Here is an 18673-nt window from a genome sequence, read left to right on the forward strand (position 1 = left end):
TTGTTTATTGTGTTGTTGAAATAGTGATGGTGTGAGACAAAAACATTCAAATGTGCTGTAGAATCAAGTGCATTTATTTCACATTATACATGGTTGATAATTAGGATAAATGTGCAAAATAACATCAGTCAAAAGTAACATTTGTTTGTATGTTAAGATATTTTCTGGATTATTTGTAACATAATTGTATTAGTTAGTAACTGTTTAGTTCATTTAGTTCATAGTCAGTTTAACTTTAGTTTGATTATATTAAAAACATCTTTTGAAAAGTTTTAGATGTTCAAGGCCCACGGTTTAAAAGATCCTGGTTTGCTGGCTGGAATCTGGAAACAAAATAAAACAAACAAAAAAAACATCAGAAATGAATAATTCATTTTTATTGCTGCAACATGTGAACTTTTCCTATTTTCTATTATTAACAAAGAACTGATTTCAGTGATTTCACATATTCCCTTTATTTTGATTAAGTTTGCTTCCTTCATCTGGATTAAATCTGATTAATTTCACTCAGGGAAAATAAATAAAGTGTTTTGTACAGTAGCTTCCTGTGTGTCAGTTTTGTCTCGTCATCCATATTGGAATTTAACTAAATATCAGATAAAACCTGTGCAGGTCCTGAGATGAACGGGCTGGATAAGCAGGCAGAATCTTTTCTTTTCCTTGAATATTAATCTATTCAATCATTTCATTATTTCCATTGAATTAATAATTACTTTAAAGGCTGAATGCGTCCATGTATTCCTCCTGTCACTGAATGAAGTGTCTTAATTCATCAGTTTGGTTTTAGTCCAAAGGAACATTTTGGGAGAAACACAGGAACTTTGAAAAGATACAGATCACAGTGGATGGTTTCAGTATTATTACCTTCTGAGTGAACAGGGAGGCACAGGCCAGACAGGCCCTCTCTGGTGTCGCAGGGCTGTCCAGGGAAAACGGGCCGACTAGACCGGACTCCGAGCGCGCCGCGGCTACGGCGTCTTTGATGGCGAAGAACACAGAGCTGCCGAGGAAGAGGACGGGTTCTCCGATGCCCTGCAGAGAGAGAGAGGATCATCAGGAAGGTTGCTTGGCGGCGGAGACTGAAGCAGTCACAACAGGTGTATATCGGTTAATTTTATTTTGATATCTTGGGGATAAGTCCTCATTTTAACAGCCGTGACGACCTCTGACCTTTGAGGAGTAGATGGCGTGGGGGTTTTGGGAGTCCGACAGCAGATAGACGTTGAACTGAAGCGGCACGTCGCACACTGCAGGGATCTTATACTGAGACGGACCTCGAGTGTACAGGAGCCCAGAGGGGGAAAACTGCAGCTCCTCCAGAGTGTAGAAACCCACACCCTGCATGAAGGCTCCTTCAATCTGACGCAACATGCAAAATGAGCGGTTACTGGATTTTTTTTTCTATTGCAGCAAAGTGTAAAATAAAACGCGCCCCCTGCTGTGGTCAAGCTCACTGCTCCACCAGGACCCACATCCTTTAGGTGTGACAACCTGGTCTCACCTGTCCGATGTCCACAGACGGGTTCACGCTCCTGCCGATGTCGACCACGATGTCCGTCCTCACGGTCTGCAAGAAGCAAAAAAAACAAAAAAAAACAACAACATCATTCTCTCAGCCTTGTCTGATGTTTGTAAGGAAGATTGAAGGCGTGACCTCTGACCCTGTAGTCTCCTGTGAGGCTGTCCAGCTCCACCTCGCAGCAACACGCTCCATATGTGAAGTAAGCATAAGGCTGACCCTCCATCTTGTCCCAGTCCATATGAAGGTCTGGACCTCTGAGGACACACAGGAAGCCATCACTGATTCTTGACTCATTACATTAATTATTTCAGTGGGATAAAGTTTGAATCTGTCTCACCTGTAGAATCCAGTCGCTGATAAACTGATTTTCTCAAAAAAGGCTGCTCGGACCTGAGAACAGGAGACAAAAACACATAGATCCTTCTCTGTTGGCTGGTGTTGATTATAATGCTGCATTTTCCCAGGTTTCCATGTCAAATCATACCCAACTCTCCCATGATCCTTTGGGGTCCTTCTGCCTGAGTGGCTCCAGGCGCTGGTACAGAGTCTGGCATGCATTCTGAATGAGAGAAATTGAAAATAATATTTGTTTTATTGTCAGTGTGTCGTTTTTATATGAGCGAATCAAAAACACAGACCATAATATTCATCGAACAGTTTACTGCAGGAGCTGGACTTTACCTTGACTGCCATGCCATTGGCGTCGGTGCCGAAGGACGCAGCGGAGGGGCAGGTGTTGGGAACCGTGCTGGTGCTGGTTTCACTGATGTAAATCTTGGAGGGCGGGATATGAAGCTCCCGGCTCGCAACCTATCAGCACACAGGAAACAGACCCTCAGCTTTCAAAATAATACCTGCAATCCAAGTCCGATCTTTCCTAATGAAGAGTGTGCAATTGTTAGGGACTATTTTCAGTGGTGGATTAATACTCATTTGGTGCTTTAGTGAGTATGTGGGGCAGCAGGAAAGTGTATGTGTGTTCGTGGTGATGAAGGTCACCCAGTGAAACAGTGAGGTGTTTTTGGAAACAATGATGGCTCAGAGGAATAAGACGTATCAGGCTGAAGAAGCACAGAATCTCTCCTGACCCCTAATTAAGGAATGTCACTAAAGTGAATTTCTAAATTACAACTAACGCACTTTTTCTTTAATGTTAGAACCTTTTGATATATTTGGAAATTAAGTTTTCAATTATTTATGTCACTGTTGGAGAGCCAGGCGGCTTTGAAGGTAAGAGACACCATATTTCTAAGGTTATTATTGGATATTCTTCCAAACATTGTACCTGCAGTATTATAACTGCTGTACCTCAGTGACCTCAGTGCTGTGTCACAGTACCTGCTGCATCTTAGTGTGGATCCCCTGACCCATCTCCGTCCCCCCGTGAGTGACCAGCACAGAGCCGTCTTTATAGATGTGGACCAGAGCTGCAGCCTGTTGCACAAACATGCAGACAAGAAAAACACTCACATGACTAAACTTTTTAACAATAGACTCATCAACTAAACCACAGACTAAAACTGGCATCATCTTCTGTTCTTCTTCATTTCAACTACTAATATCCAAAAACAAAAACCAGGTGGATGCCCCCCTGATAAAATCTGGATCCCAGAGACCTGATTTAAGAAGCTCTCAGCAAACGCGATGCCGTATTTGATGGGAATGATGGACATGCCCTTCTTCTTCCAGCGGCTCTGCTGGTTAAACTGGTCAATGGCTCGGCGGCGGGCGCCATAGTCAGACTTGGCTTTACATTCCTCCCAGCAGCGCAGCATGTTCTCCGGGCTGAACTCAAACTTGTAGTGGGTGACCGACGGCCCCTTGTACATGTTGATCTCTCGAACCTGATGAATTTGAAAACAGGAATTAAATCTTTAATTAAAAGTAAGATACGGACACTTGTCTCTTTATCATCGAGTGCACAGCAAGACAAGACGGCGTCCAACCTGGTCGACGGGGCGTCCCAGCACTACAGCAACATCGTTGACCATGTTCTCCACAACCATGATGCTCTGGGGCACGCCGAAGCCCCTGAAGGCGGTGTTGGAGGGCAGGTTGGTCCTGCAGGCGGCAGCACGGCCTCGCAGGTTGGGGATGTTGTAGGCATTGTCCATGTGAAGCAGAATCTTCTCAACCACCTGCAGAAGAAGAAGAAGAAGAAGAAGAAGAAGAAGAAGAAGAAGAAGAAGAAGAAGAAGAAGAAGAAGAAAATCAGTGATTTACATTTTATGATTTTGTGGTTTGAAAATGCAGAAACAAGTAAAATCTCTTTTACTGACCAGAACAGATTCATCCACAGTGTTGCCAGCGTTGGTGTAGTACTGGATATCTGCAGCCACGATCCTCCCATCATTCATGAAACCCACCTGAAACAAACAGCAGTCGACCAAAACCACAACTTCACCACGTTAGATCATCAAAGAAAAACTGTTTGGATCATGTCCAACAGCCCGATCACATAGTATTTCCTTCACAGACTGTTTATCTTAAAAAAATCTTGTATTCCAGATTTTGGTTGTTTTTCTTTCATTGTGTTTTTAAGTGTGTTGTTGAACCTTGTACTTTCCCAGGACGGGGTGATGTGCTCCCGTAATCAACATGTCCTCGCCTCGCTCCAGAACACAGCGGACTGCACGACTGGTCCTGAACAGAAGATTTAAAAACATCAACTCTCCCGGCCTTTCTTGATTTCTATCATCTCATCCTGGTTTATACAACTAAATTAAAAGCCGCATTTAACTACTGTTTTCTGTTTTGTTTTCACCAATTCTTTCGTCTGAAAAGAAATTTCTGATCCTGTTTGTTGTTTTTCAGTCGTCAGGAAAATCCAGTCTGTCGTGACTTACTTCCACGCAGCCACAGAGGTGATGCAAGCCAGGATGGCGGTCTTGGTGACCTTCCCTCCAAACGCGCCGCCGATCCTCTTGACGTGACAGGTGACTCTGTTGGACGGGATGCCCAGCGTCTCCGCAATTGCGTCCTGCAACAAACAGATCCTCTTCGGCTCTGATTTTCTCTTTCAGCCATGTTATTAAACTCTCAACATTTTATAATAATCACTATTATTCTGAAATATGAGAAGCTTTAATCAAAGGTCTCAAATTTTTGCATCCAAGAAATGAGTATAAGTCAGAATCCAGGCCCAGGTTTACATTTAGCTCCGAGTCACAGTCGATCAGCAGACTCCAGGTTAGGTTATTAAAAGTCAACAGCTCCTCTATATTCAGGTCAAAAATTAGATCTTGGGTCACTGAAGGAAGGACAACAGCTGCCAGTGTCCAGGTGTCTCCGTGTACCTGAGTTGAAGTCGGCCACTGGGTGGAGACGTAAGCGTTGAACTCCGTCTCCTCACCGACAGGAACAACCAGCATGCTCTGCGTCTCCATGTAGAAGTGCTCCTGGCCGCCCAGTCGCATCCCTCCTGAGGAAAACACACACAAACAGATGAGAAAAATGAAAAAGGTCAAAAGCATGGTTCTGTTTTAGCTCAGATAAAACTCATGCATTGTGGTGTTAAGTAAAGAATATTTTTACCTTCATAAACCTGATCGACACTTTTAAAAGCCTCGTCTACATCTCCTCTCTCGATCCTCCTCCGTGGCTCAAAGAACGACGACTTTTCAACGGCTTCCTGCCACGGTGACGGAGGACAAACACCAGGGGAAATGAAAACGTACACACTTTTTACCTGAGATCACAGACGTGTCGTTTAAAGGGTGAATCCACACTGAAAAGACACGGAAAACTAAGGGCACTGTTCCTACAACGTTGTGCAGCCGAGCACCGTTCAAATTTCCAAAGCTCCAAAGCATTAAAAGACACCAACGTATCAGGCTGATACAGAAGGAAACATGTACAAAATGATGCAGAGGAGAGGATTTGACGGTGAATGCTGGATGATTTCAGTGACGGTAGCGGCGGAGCAGGACGCCACAGACCTCTGCGGTGAACACAGGCTCCGGCAGGTCTTCGTAGCTGATCTTCACGGCCGCTGCGCCCCGTCTGGCGTGGGCCCTCGTGTCAGCCACCACCGCACAGATCATCTGACCGATGCAGGACACCTGAAAACACGCGGAGACAATTCTACTGTAGATATTAAAACAAGATGATCACAGCATCTGATCACAGTTTTCACCAGGGCCTTGAAATTGAATTTACTGGTACAGTGAATAATACTGCATATCCAGTTATGTATTGTGAAATGTTATTGAAGGATATATTCTTCTTTTTGGAGCTGTTCTTTACCTCCGTCTCAGCGAGCAGCTCCTCGTCATAACCAAATAATGTACGGACTTTCTTCCCAGGAATATCTCTGGCCGTGATGACGTCGGCAACGCCAGGAAGCTGCAGAGCCTCGCTCACGTCCAGCCCTCTGTCGGACAAAAAGACACCTTTAGAACCAGACGTGGAGATTTAGCATTAGAGGAGCGTCACTGTCTCTTTACGTGATCTTAGCGTGTGCTCGAGAGCTGGTGACCAGAGCCAGGAAGAGCTCCCCGTCTGTCGTGGGGATGTCGTCGCAGTAGATGGCTTCACCTGTGGCCTGGCTGATGGCAGAGCGATGCATGATGGGACGCCCCACCGGGTCCTGGTCGCTCTGGCCCTTTGGCACATGCTGCAGAGGGAGAAGGGGAAGCAGTCAGCTTTATGTCACAGTCTCTCATATTTAAGATACAGGAACACACACACACACACACACACACACACTGACCTTAACTTCTTGCAGGCTGGGCTGGATCTCTCTGGACAAAGGCTGGATCCTCTCATGAAGCTCATCTGTGATCACACGCTGTAAAAACTCTTGTGTCAATATCCTGCAGCATCTACCGTGCTGCATTTCATTCCACCAGGGAGGAATTTACATTGGTGGCCTTTTTTTTTTTTTTTAACTCACTGTAGAGTCCTACCATTTCTCTGAGCTTGTGCAGGACCTCCAGGTTAAACCTGAAGAGGAAGCTGAGAGTCAGGGACCGCCGGAACTCTACTTTTCCTCCAGGAGCCGAGGGAGGGAGGACCAACTCGTCCAGGAGGACATCATAGGCCCGGCTGAGGGTTTCATCGTCCCATGGCCTGAAGGAAACACAGGGGGAGCACTAAGGAGTGTGGATTTCATTTCAGTGGCTAGTCTAATGTTTCAGCTGAGTTGAGACCAAATGTGCTTCAGGAGTGTGGGATAAAGATAAATGAGGAGTAAAGAATCAAGGAATTAAGGGAGGAAAGAAGAAGAAGCCAGAGACCAAGGAAGAAAATGAGAAAGGAAGATAAGAACGGAAGGGAAGGATTAAAGCAAGAGGAGGAAAGGAAATGGGAGAATTTTCTTGTTAAACTTTCCCATATCGAGCAGATAAACATCTCACTGACCGCATGATGAAAGTTGCGCAGGTTTTGGCAGCGCTGACTGTGCTCGGCCCCATTCCCCCGTAGTAAATACTGACATCCTGAACCACTCTGGATCCCTCCGAGAACAACACCCTCATCCCCGTCGTCACGGTGGCAAATGAGCTCTCCTTCCTCGGAGCCTGGCGGAAAGCTCGAACAAACTCCCCCTGCAGGACAAAAATGGCTTTAGATTAAACTTTTACATAGCGACCTTTAAAGTTTTTACATCTTATTAGCTTTTCTTAACACTCACAGCCACATGAGCAGCGAAATATTTCGCCTTTTAGGTTTGAGTTGAATAGCATGAGCAGAGACAGCAGTGGAGGAGGAACAACATCTGGAAATGAAATGTTAAATGAAGCACTCTGCTTTGTATTAGTCCAATAAATAAACGGCTCATACCCGCTGTGATGTTCCACAGTAGTTGAAAGGAAAACAAACACAGCTGATGACCTAATTCAAATGTTTGACTGAAACACTGAATACAGAGATTTAAGAGTGTTTTCTTTTCCCCAATAAGCACCTGACCAAACATAAAAACTGAGGTTGCAAATGGATTTTTCTCAGACAGAACGTTTGTACCTTTCTGGAAAAAGGGATGAAGACAGAGACAACGATCTCTTCTGGTTTTAGGACGGTTTTTCCAAAGCTCACGAAGAAGTCCTGGTTGAGAGGAACCTCTCGTCTTCCTCCTGGTGGATTCAGACGGAACTGCTCGTTAATCAGGAGTCAAGAGAAATAAGTCTTGTTTTTCTCCTGTCTGAACAGCAGAGGTTCCTCTAGAAGCCGTCACAGGGTTTCTGATTTCTTCATTAAATCTGGACACTCACCGCTGGAGATGACACTGACTTTGCTGTTCCCAGCAGCCAGAACAGGGTTCAGGTCTGAATTAGGGTACGCACTCATGATGTTGCCTCCAAGAGACTAAAGATGTAAAAACGAGAATCAACACACAGGAAATTCACCAATTCATGTGATTATTCATTTATTCTTTATTTTGTAATGTCAAGGACTCGTTTCCAGCCACAGGAGGCGGAAATGAATAAAGAACTGTCACATAAGAGTGAAGTATACTTACGGCAACATTACGGATCTGCCGGCTTCCCAGGTTCCTCAGCTGCTGGATCAGGGCTTTGAAGAGTTCGGTCTTCTCCTCTGGAAACTGAGGAAGCAGCTTCTCCAACAGAGACCGAACCTCGGACAGACAGCAGCCGGCTCCCACCCACACACCTGCGGGGGAACCCAGTGTGTTAGCAACAGAGCTGCAGGCTACTGTGTGGAGCAAGCTCGTGCGGAAATGGAAGGTGACCCACCCTGGGGTGTGCGAGCGACCTCAAACAGCTCCTTCACTCTGGTTGGAGAGATTATCAGTGGATGCAGGACGCCTTTGAACTTAATATCTGGACCTTCAGCACAAAGCAGACAGACAAAGGAACTTTGGCATCTTTCTCTGTAATACACAGGAAATGAAAAAGCAGAAACCGGTTCGACTGGTCACCTATGTTGGTGTTGCCCATGACCAGCGGGGCTTTCGGGTTACTGCTCCTCAGCTGGACCAGCTCCTCCAGAGAGACGGGGGACACCCAGGTCATCCTCTCCCCACAGAAGGTGAGTGTCTGTGGGTTCGCTGTCTCTGCCATCAGCTACGGACAGAGAGACGTTTTTAATAAATGCACTTTGTGGCATCAATAATTCATCAGCGTTAGACTTGGTAATATCTATGCAACATGAGTATAACATGGTTGAATTCAGCTCAGTTCTTTGACATCACAAGAACTCAAATGACCCCGTGTCAATTTAGGCTGTGTGTCAAACTCATTTCCCGAGGGTATGACACAAAATTGTTAACACCAAATAAACTAACCCCTCCTTGCGTGAAACATCTGACAACTTACAATCAGTTCAGGAGGGAAGATCAGCTCCTGTGTCGGATCCAGCGGCTGAAACTCCTCCGTGTCAAACAACTGGGGCTTCTCCTGCAGGCCATCATGAGAGCATGATGGGATGTTATCATGACATGATTATAGTAATGTTGTGTGGAGAGAAAGAAATGACTTATATGAAGTAAATCTGAAATCTCATCCAGTGTGAGCTCAGTCTTTCTGAAGAGGGTGTGACTGGTACTGATTACAAGTTAAACGGTGAATCTCAAAGGGAGGGAAAAAAATAGGAAATGCACAAAAGAGTAAAAGTACAAGAAAAGTAGAAAAACGAAAAAGGAATCAGTTGAACTCACAATATCTTCCTCTCCATTGAGGCAACAGTTTCCCTCTCCATTGGCTTGGCAGCAGCCGGTTTCCTGTCGGGATCATTTCACATGGACGTCACGCTGCATTTTCACGTTCCTATTATTTCATTTTTTATCATCAGATCAAAAGGATTTGTAACAGTTACAAGCCTCAGTTGTGTCGCCAGTCTCAGTGTTGATTTCTCCTGAGTGGTGTCACGCTGGCTGTAGAGCTCAGCTTCGTACCTGACAGAAGGTCCTGCAGCCGTCAACAATGGGCCGATATCCAGTACAGCGACACAGATTACCTGAAAACACAGTGAGGACAGGGGCTGGGTGCAGATCCGATTTCTGTGCTTGTACACCGACACACTGCACAGCAGAAAATCACTTGGTGTGTTCCCACGCACAGGAGTAATTTGATTATATCTGGATTTGTGATAAATGCGAGCAGAAAAACACTGAAACATTAATAGAACAGATTTAGCACACAAAGCAAACAAACCAGCAAGAGCCTCCGTGATGTCTTCCATGCTGGGCTGAGGTTTGTTCCTCAGCAGAGTGTACACAGACATCACCATCCCCGGAGTGCAGAAGCCACACTGGGAGCCGTGAGCCTTCGCTATTCGCTCCTGTAAACACAACATCCACAGCTCATTTCAAACCTATTATACATAGCATTTCGTTCCTGATGAAATGATTTGAAATCATTTATTTTTGTTGGAAAATGGAGGCCACAATTGTGCAAAACTGACTACACCAGATCTCCTGGACCCGTTTCACATGGTGCTGTTGTCATCTTTAGCTACTGAAATCAGATAAAGAGAAAGAGAATGAACGAGAGAGTCTGCGCTGAGCTGACCTGTACAGGGTGGATTCTGGTCTTGGTGCTGCCGATGCCCTCCACCGTGGTGACGGCAGCTCCGTGAAGCTGACAGAGCGGCAGGAGGCAGGCGTTGGCCGAGTAATGTCTGATGGTGCAGTGAAGGCAAAGTGTGATACAGGTTGGCAGGAAGGAAAACGAAACACAGGTGATTGAAAACAGGTACGAACTGAAACACACGAGGCACACAGGAAAAACAAGGTAAGAAAAATCAAAATAAAACACAGAGCGGGTTAAAGGGACTTTTTTTCTGTTTTACATTTGTGAAGGAGTATCTCCTCCTGTGCTGAAGGAAACAGATGCTGCACTGGTTTGCTGCCAGGAAGGGAAATTACCATCAGCCACCACAACTAACTCTCAGCTGTGGACGTCCAAACCACTTTGGCAGATAACCAGCGCGCAGTCAGGCTCCCTCTTGTTTTCTAAAAATCTAATTTAGTTTTTAAAAAAATGGTGGCAGTGTTTGGTATTTTGGAATTCCACCAACCTTGTTAATGGATGAACAAATTGATGTTCCGGTCTATGTTGCAACCAGTTGTAACAAACCACAGGCTGTGGTGAGAGTTTAGCAGACGGTTGTGTTTCCAACAGAGAGGAAACCTGAGAAATTTTCTATTTGTTAATAATTTATAAATATCACAACAAACACAGATCAAGCACAGTTTAGTAGCTGATCCAAATAAAACCTCTCTGGTGTATTTTGTCAAGAAGATGGTGTTTAAAGGTCCATTTGGATAAATCAAACACACCGGAGAATATGTTACATTCTTTTCTCTTGTGACGCAAAGGAAACATTCGTGTCTAAAAAAAAAAAAAAAACTAAAGAATCTCACACACCACCCATCACTTGAACATTATTAACACAACGTTTTTGGTCCTCAGATCTTCATCAAGCTAAAAATTCATCCAAACAAACAGGCTGTAGGTTTTCACAAGGGAAGAAAACTCCTCTGAGTTGAGTAAATAAAGTGAAGTACTGGACAGTGTGCAGGACTCTTGGGATTCTTTTCAACATGTGAAGCTCTGCAGGACGACCTACAGCAGTTAATACATCTGCCAGGTCCTTACTGATCGGGCTAATCAATAACTTCATGGTAAACATTAGTACGTAGTTTATCACAGTTTTTTGGCTTTTGACACTAGCTAATATGGACTAACTAAACTAATATTGTTTAATGTAAATATCTTACAGGCTCCTACAATTTAATTTATTTCACAACCCCTTGGCAGTAATGGCCCCCAGTTTTGTCACCAATAGTATAAACAGTATTAGTAAAGAGTGTAGATTAGGGGCAGTATCAGTCACCACTCCTCGTAACTCATATCATAACCCTGTTTAGCTTTTAAAAAGCAGCAGTTATGTGCTCACAGAACCAAAGAGTTGTGACTGTACAGTATCTGAGCTATCTGAGCCTGTAGTCAAGGATACATGATGGTTTTGCTGGCAGGTTGATAGCGAGACACCATGACTGTGCAGGCCCCGCAGCCTCCGCCGCCGCAGCCATACTTGGTTCCAGTTAACCTCACTGGAGTCACAGTCAAGGAAATAAAACAACATGAAGGTGGCGCTCACATGATCATTTGTGATTTGTGAAAACAATTAGTTGATTATGTGAAAGTGGATTTGGAGATTCGAAGGATACGTTTCTCTCTGAGGAAGGACAACAGCATCGTCTCAGGGTCGGCATGGTTCTCCGTTACCTGGTGTGACGGGAAGCAAAATCACAATCAGAGTTCACGCTGTGGTTCCGATGTAAAACATATTATATATTATATTTCTTTAAAGTCTTAAACTGTCTGGGTTTGAGTTCACTTAAACAAAACATTAACATATGGTCAGATAAATATTTGCAAAAGGTTGTTATGTTCCTAGTTTGTTCCTCTAGGAAGCCATTAATCATTTCTGGGTTCGAATCATTTCTACACATGCGTGTTAAACTGGACTGAATCCTGAGGTGAGGATATTTGAAGCCACTTTCTTGGCAGAGAACAAAAAAAAAAGTGTGTTCAGTGTTTCCTTCAGAATTTTCTTCTTGCCAAGAATAAAAATACTCTAAAACAGAATTTGAACTATCATGTGAGGCTAAAAAATATCCACTGAAACCAGACTATTAAAATGCAATTTAAATTAAAATGAGAAAATAACAATTAATTTACAAAAAAATTATTTAATTCACAAATGTGCAAAGAAATAAGTTGTTTTTTTTTTTGTTTGTTTTTTTCAAATCTGCTCTTATGTGTGTCTGTTCTGTGAGAAACCTACTTCAGTTTCTAAATTAAATTAAAATAACTATCTGCACCAGCCAAACTCAGCTCCATTGTAAAATTATAGACATAGAAAAAATAAAATAAAAAGTTGATCATATACTGTTTTTTTTAAAATAACTTAATACAAATTTCGAGTCATACGTTTTACAGTTGTGGTCAGTTTAGCTTTTACCCATCGGCCCTTCCGTCTCAGAACCTGATAAGTCACAAATTTCCATGTAACATCGATTGTTGATTTCAGACTATTTCAACTAGTTTCTGTTTAATTTACTTTACTATTTCAATTGTCTAAGTCTCTGACAACGTTTTATGAGGTGAAGGAAAATTTTGTCACCGCCAACGAGCAGCTAAAAACTTTATAAATCTTGAAAAGACATTTGTGGCCTACGATGGCGAAATTAAAATAAACAGTTAACAGTTAAAAGCCACACGACCACAAACTGCTAAATGTATGTCTCAAATGCTAAATGTACCTTTTTCCCGTTGACAAAGAAGCATAAAGCGTCTACTTTCCCCGAAAACATCTTTCAAGGGCATACGCCAACAGTTTAACAGTCACAATCTAGCTAGAACACTTCCGGCTGTCTAGACTTTCAAAGTAAAAGACATTTCTACTTATAGATAATCAACAGTTGAGATAGAAATAAAGATGCTAGTGTGTAGCATAAGTATGTGTTTATTATTTATTTATTGAGTATTTTTTATCTTGCAAACCTAGCATATAAGACTTACATATTTGCATCTATAATAATAATCACTAGGACTACATACAGCATTTAAATACTCTTTAGGCTAACTGATAAATGTATCAATACTTTTACACAATTATGTTTAATATTTTATAGCTTATGTTCTACTGTTTCTTCTTGATTTCCTCTTTAATAACTCCTTTTAATTAATAGGAGTATATTTACACGGTGGTATTTTATGATGCTTAAGGATTTAATTTCTTCGCCCCAAAAAAAAACATGTAAAAACACATTTTTAGCTTTTTGATGACTTTTTAAGCAGAAAATGATGATTGATTATTAATCATATGTGAAAATATTGTTGTTTTATTTTTACATCCAATAGGACTTTATTTCCTGTCCCACACGGCTGCATAACTCTGACTTGATCCATCCCATTTGCTTGCACAGGACCAGAAACGCCCACCTCCAACTATGTGGGACCTGGGTAACTTCAACAGACCATCCAAAACGCACAAAACATACTGAACTAGAATTACAGTTAATGTAGAATTTGCCGCTCCCACCTGTGGATAATACTGTGATTTTTCAGTCATGACTTTACTTAAAATATGGCCAATGTTTGTTTGTCATACAGTACAATCTCTATTTATTATTTTCTTTATGTCACTGATTACTGCTCTTTTTCTTTTTTATATGTTTTAATGTGATGATTAAATCTAAAGTCTAAAAATGAAGCAGCCTACAATTATAATTCCCTGCAAATGCATCAATGTCTGCAGCTGCTCTGCTGTTTCACAACAAGCTGTATTCTGTAATAATTAACCTGAACTCTGCTCTGTAGGTGCATCTGTGTTAGGTTTAAAGAGGTCAGTGTGTCCTGTCACAACTAAATAATGATCAATTTACAATTTACACACGTCACACACATAACACAAAAAGCACTGCCACGGGGCCAGGATGACTGCTTTAAACATGGAGATAATTCTTCCAAAACATGTATTTATGCTTTTATACAGTTATTATGAATATATAATCTATAGGTTTCATGCAATTTATCATAAAAGGAACATATTAAACAAAAAACAAGATATCTGGTGCAAAAATAAAACTTTACATTATCAAAAAGCTGTTTTCAGACACAGATTGCAGGTGCAGGCTGGTGCCATAAGAGGGAGCTAAAGGCAAAGACAATGTAGAAAATATCACCAGAGGAAGGAATAAAACTGGACCAACCATAGACTGTATATAAAAAAGAAACCCCAACCAGGTGTAAAATGGTGAAAAAATTCAAAACCATCTAACTAACCAACTATCTTTGCTCATTTCTCTTTTATTTCTTTTTTGTGTGTGACTGTGTTTATTATCTGGAGGGTTGGAAGCTCAGCCTTCTTCTGATTCATTTGACTAAACAAATACGTGCATACCAGGTCACAGCTTGAGGTTGTCTTTCAAGTCTTCTTCTTATGTTTTTCTCCTTTTTGTTTTCTTCTTATCTTCCTGCGTTGTAAATGATCTTCATCTCTTTCTTACCTGCGTCCTACCAAGTACGTTTATTCATTTACAGCCCTAAATGTAAGAGAAGTTAGAATGTATTAGAATCAGCCAGTGATATAAAACCTGATGAAGTAGCACATCACCTCCATCAGATTTTGAGTGTGGGAAACAGCAGTAGGAGCGCTCAGCCATCCCTGTCCCCGTTTGATCTCCTCCCAGTTTATTGACTCAGCTTTGTCCCAGGTTAAACATCAGTGGCTCTACCTTTTCTCAGAGGATTGAGTTTCTGTAACTCATTACACCAGGTATGATTCCCGAGGATGAAGAAAACCCCTCAAAGACTAAAAAACACGTCTTACTTTACAGCTCAACTTCTGTTTCTCATAAAAGATCATTTGTGGGTCAGTGGAGATGTTTTTTTGTTTTTTTTCCTCAGTTCTAGCAAACTGTCGACACAGCGTGAGATGTCAGACAGATTCACTTTATTTACACAAATCACAGCATGTTTGGTTGAGATTTACGGCTTAAGACACAGCAGACGGGTCAAAAGTGCGACAGCAACAAAACACACACACACACACACACACAGACAGACAGACACACCCTCAGGCTACTGAAGTCCAAACACTTTCCAGGCTGTTAACTCCTGCAGTCGTCCTGGAGAGGCTGATTTCAGCAGGAAACACTCACTATGAAAATGAAGGACACATTGGTTTGGCTCTAATATTTGTTTTCTTGTTGGAAAGATCTTCTTTTTTTTATTTTTTTTTGCTCCATTTAAATGAGAACTCTCAAGGTTCTGCTGTTTATAACGTTTCTCCAGTTTTATTAAAAGTAAACAGCCTCTAAATCCACAGTTATTTGGCTGATATTGGTGTGGGATTTCAATATGAGTGTCTACATGAATGAAATGTTGTAATACCATTGAAATCATTGAAATTCCCAAATGGGATAAGATGACACATGATTATACCACATATTACACAAACCCCTTATCCACAAAAATATATGACAAACTAGTTTCATCACCAGCTCCATTTAGTAGCTGTTCTGGAGCTTTCAACTGTATCACATGATCATCCTGATATTCAAATTTGCGTATATTGGTGCAATTTTTTTTTTTTTGGGATGGACTGAAGGATTAAATGATCATTTATGGCTTTTATTTCACACTTGATGTAAGTCTGATGCGCATGAAGCGCAGCATAAACAAAGTGCTCACGTACACATCTGGATGTTTGTGTACTCAAGCTTCAACAAACAGACCCGGACCTGCTGTGCGGAACATGTGGGGGCTTGTTTTTTCCATTTCTGTCACATGAAGTTATTCTGGGCCGAGCGTCAGTCAACTATCGTCTCTCATCTGCTGAAAACGGATGCGGACGTGATTTCTCTTGCTGATCAGTTGTTTTTTTTTATCTTTTGCTTCATCTCTTGTTGAGGGAACGTGGCTTTAACCTCCGCTGACCTCACTTACTTTTTTTGCGATTTAAAAGTGGAAGCAGTCAGCTGAATACCTACAGTATGAACTTACAGTTAAACCTTAGTAAAAATCTGGCTGCGTATTCTGGCCTTGTGGTGTCACAAGAGACACTGGAAACATTATGAAGCTGTAACCCAGCAAAGTGGTGCGTACAGTTAAGAGTCCTGAGCCAGTTTTCAGCCACATTTGATGGGCGGTGGGAGATAATTTCCCTCCATAAGTACAGCTTACATGGGCCAAGTGAGGAAACTACCACTTGTATTTACTTGCTTGGTAATTAAACACTCAGAACATAAGGAGGATGTGAGGGAAAAATGCCCAGAGTAATTGGAAAAAGTTGTGGATTTGACCCGAGGCTTAAAAATTATTTAAACTGGAATAGATGACTGCTTTAAATATAGAAAAGTATTTAAATACATCATGTTGTAATGATGTTTGAGGCATTACGTCAACAGTCTTATAAGAAGTCATTTTTCTGCACCTCTGAACAGACTGAGCTGAAAGCCTGTGATGAAACAGAAAGGTGGACTCCACATTTATGTGAACTGAAATTACATAAAGCTAAAAGCTCGATGCCTGAAGTGCATTTGATTCGTGTCTACACAAAGACATCAGCAACCACAGGCGGTGTTTTTGTTCGGACGTCCATTTATTCATTATTAACGACCAGAAGCACTCGAATGCGTGACCCGTTTCCACACGACGGATCCAGAGGAAGAGACTGAGGCAGCGTGTGTCAGGCTCAGGACACAGGAAACAAGAAACATCAGTGTGTCTGGTTGAAATTAAAGTTAAATAGACACAGCGGAGGATTTAGAATCTCCTTTTGGATCCATGTGGAGTCAAAATATGATGCGAGCAGAAAGCATCACTGTGAAACAGCTGGATTTATCTTATTTCAGCTTCATGAGATGAAAATCTGTGAAGAAATGGACTGAAATTTTAGATTTCACTTCATTGTGTTGATTCCTTTAATTGAACATGATGGATGAAAGCAGACGACAAGAAGCAGGAAACATGACTGCCAGGAGGGATTTGCTTTGTTTAGATACTACAAATAAAGACTAAAGCTCTGCTAGCATCCTCTGGAAGCTACAGTGGTAATGCCACACCAAATAAAATCAACATACTGGACAAATGATTTTGCTAAACACAACAATGCAGCACAAGTGGAGTGTATGTTAGCAGATATCAGGAAAGCACAGAGCTGACGTACGTACATCCTATCCTCCCACTGATGCATCACCAAGCAGAGAGGTCAGAGCCTCTATAGCAAGACTGGATATTTGTTGTTTGTTAGCTCAGTTCAGATACAAAACTACCACGAAGACGCAAAAGATGCAAAACAGCCACAAATACACTCAACATAACTACAAACAGACTCAAAAACAACTAGAGAGAGATACAAAACCAAGGAGACACCAGGTGAGCAAAACAACCACAAAAAGACCCAGAAGGAAAAGAAAGTGATGCAAAACGACCAAAAAGAGAGAGAGAACGAAGAAAGACACCAAATAACGACAATCAACAGACAAACAACTATAAATTCAACTCAAGAGGTTCCACGTAAAAACGAAACCCCAAGATAGCGCTGTTTGTGAGGTTCCTGGTGGAGAGGGCCCCCGCCCTCTGGATTACAGAGGTGAGCCGTGTAATTTCACATGTTAATGACACGCTCCACCAAACAGCTGCCATTAAAGTCATCAATCTGACGCCATGTCGCTCTGCATTTAAAATCTACTCTTCCGTTTGCACTTTGACTCCCTCTTCCAGACTTTCACCCTCATTTTTCTGCATCAATCTTAATTGGAAATGTTCTATGAATCTTCATTTTATACTTTTTCTTTCAGAGTACTTAGTGTGTTTTTTTGTAGAAGCCTGGTTTATACCCTAATTTAGTAAATGTGTAAATGAAACCAGCACAGAAAAAGATCGAGATGATGATGGTGTAACAGTTGACACAGACACCAACCAAAAAAATAAATTAAACACATCACTCTGCTTTTACACTGACCTGCAATGGAATGAATGGAAATACAATTCTTCTTAAAACATTATTTTAAAAGGACCATTCATCGTGTCTGTCACAATCTGATTTGCCTCAGCATCCTGCATATATGTGTGTGTGTGTGTGTGTGTGTGTGTGTGTGTGTGTTACATATGAAATAATTGGCTGTGACAGCAGCAGAGAGAGAGCCAGAGCTTCGCTGCCACCTACACGAGCAGATTAGTCTCACTGCAGCAGGAGGAAACCTGCAGCTGCTGCCGTTTCTGAATGCAGTGAACATGCTGTACTTCACAACCAGACGGCATGTTCATATCATGTGCACTTTGTTTCACAGATGAAAATTACGTTTTAATGTCCCTGTACAAAAATGTGGGTGGATTTTGGGAAATTCACTGGATTTTTTATGGATACAGTTTGTGTTTATTTACTGCTGTGTTTTCTTCTTCTATTATTCAGTTTGGTTGAACTTTATTGTTCTGTTTGTAGCTCTCTAATCAAATCTATCATCTATCGTTGCATCATGTTACATATCTTATCTTATGATAGAAAACAGTTGTAAAATTTGCTTCATAATTCATGAACAATGTGGGAATGTTGTCAGTTTGATCACCGCACTGCACTGAGGTCTGTACAGAGGCCGCAAACACAACAACAGTTTAGCAAACAAATGAAAAGTGACGGGAACATGATGGAATCGCAGAAAATGACATTTCAGAA

The 18673-nt window shown here is 41.8% G+C and overlaps 1 protein-coding gene across 1 annotated transcript; it reads right to left on the reverse strand.

The window, feature by feature from the left end:
- Positions 1–73: 73 nt before the first annotated feature.
- On the reverse strand, positions 74–12824 carry LOC111232447 (aldehyde oxidase 1-like). The gene is made up of 35 exons (XM_022759976.1): positions 12753–12824; positions 11655–11712; positions 11441–11537; positions 9991–10099; positions 9634–9760; positions 9375–9436; positions 9138–9200; positions 8797–8877; positions 8400–8544; positions 8215–8307; positions 7980–8131; positions 7732–7825; positions 7484–7593; positions 6884–7068; positions 6430–6592; positions 6234–6311; positions 5968–6137; positions 5768–5894; positions 5461–5583; positions 5057–5153; positions 4819–4943; positions 4369–4502; positions 4078–4165; positions 3802–3888; positions 3469–3660; positions 3139–3366; positions 2861–2956; positions 2204–2332; positions 2007–2081; positions 1860–1912; positions 1662–1776; positions 1502–1567; positions 1171–1359; positions 865–1032; positions 74–323 (listed from the first exon to the last, which is right to left on the reverse strand). The coding sequence occupies exons 1-35, from the start codon at positions 12801–12803 to the stop codon at positions 273–275; spliced, it is 3981 nt and encodes a 1326-aa protein (XP_022615697.1). The 5' UTR covers positions 12804–12824; the 3' UTR covers positions 74–272.
- Positions 12825–18673: the final 5849 nt, after the last annotated feature.

The sequence above is a fragment of the Seriola dumerili genome, unplaced genomic scaffold (assembly GCF_002260705.1).
Source record: "Seriola dumerili isolate Sdu_G_001 unplaced genomic scaffold, Sdu_1.0 BDQW01000018.1, whole genome shotgun sequence".
Lineage (NCBI taxonomy): Eukaryota > Metazoa > Chordata > Actinopteri > Carangiformes > Carangidae > Seriola > Seriola dumerili.

Coding starts and splice junctions, on each gene's coding strand:
- LOC111232447 (XM_022759976.1), bottom strand. CDS start 12,803: ATGTTTTCGGGGAAAGTAGACGCTTTATGCTTCTTTGTCAACGGGAAA. Junction 9,761..9,990: donor CCAGAATCCACCCTGTACAG/GTCAGCTCAGCG, acceptor TTGTGTTTACAG/GAGCGAATAGCGAAGGCTCA. Junction 1,568..1,661: donor GCCTCACAGGAGACTACAGG/GTCAGAGGTCAC, acceptor TGCTTCTTGCAG/ACCGTGAGGACGGACATCGT.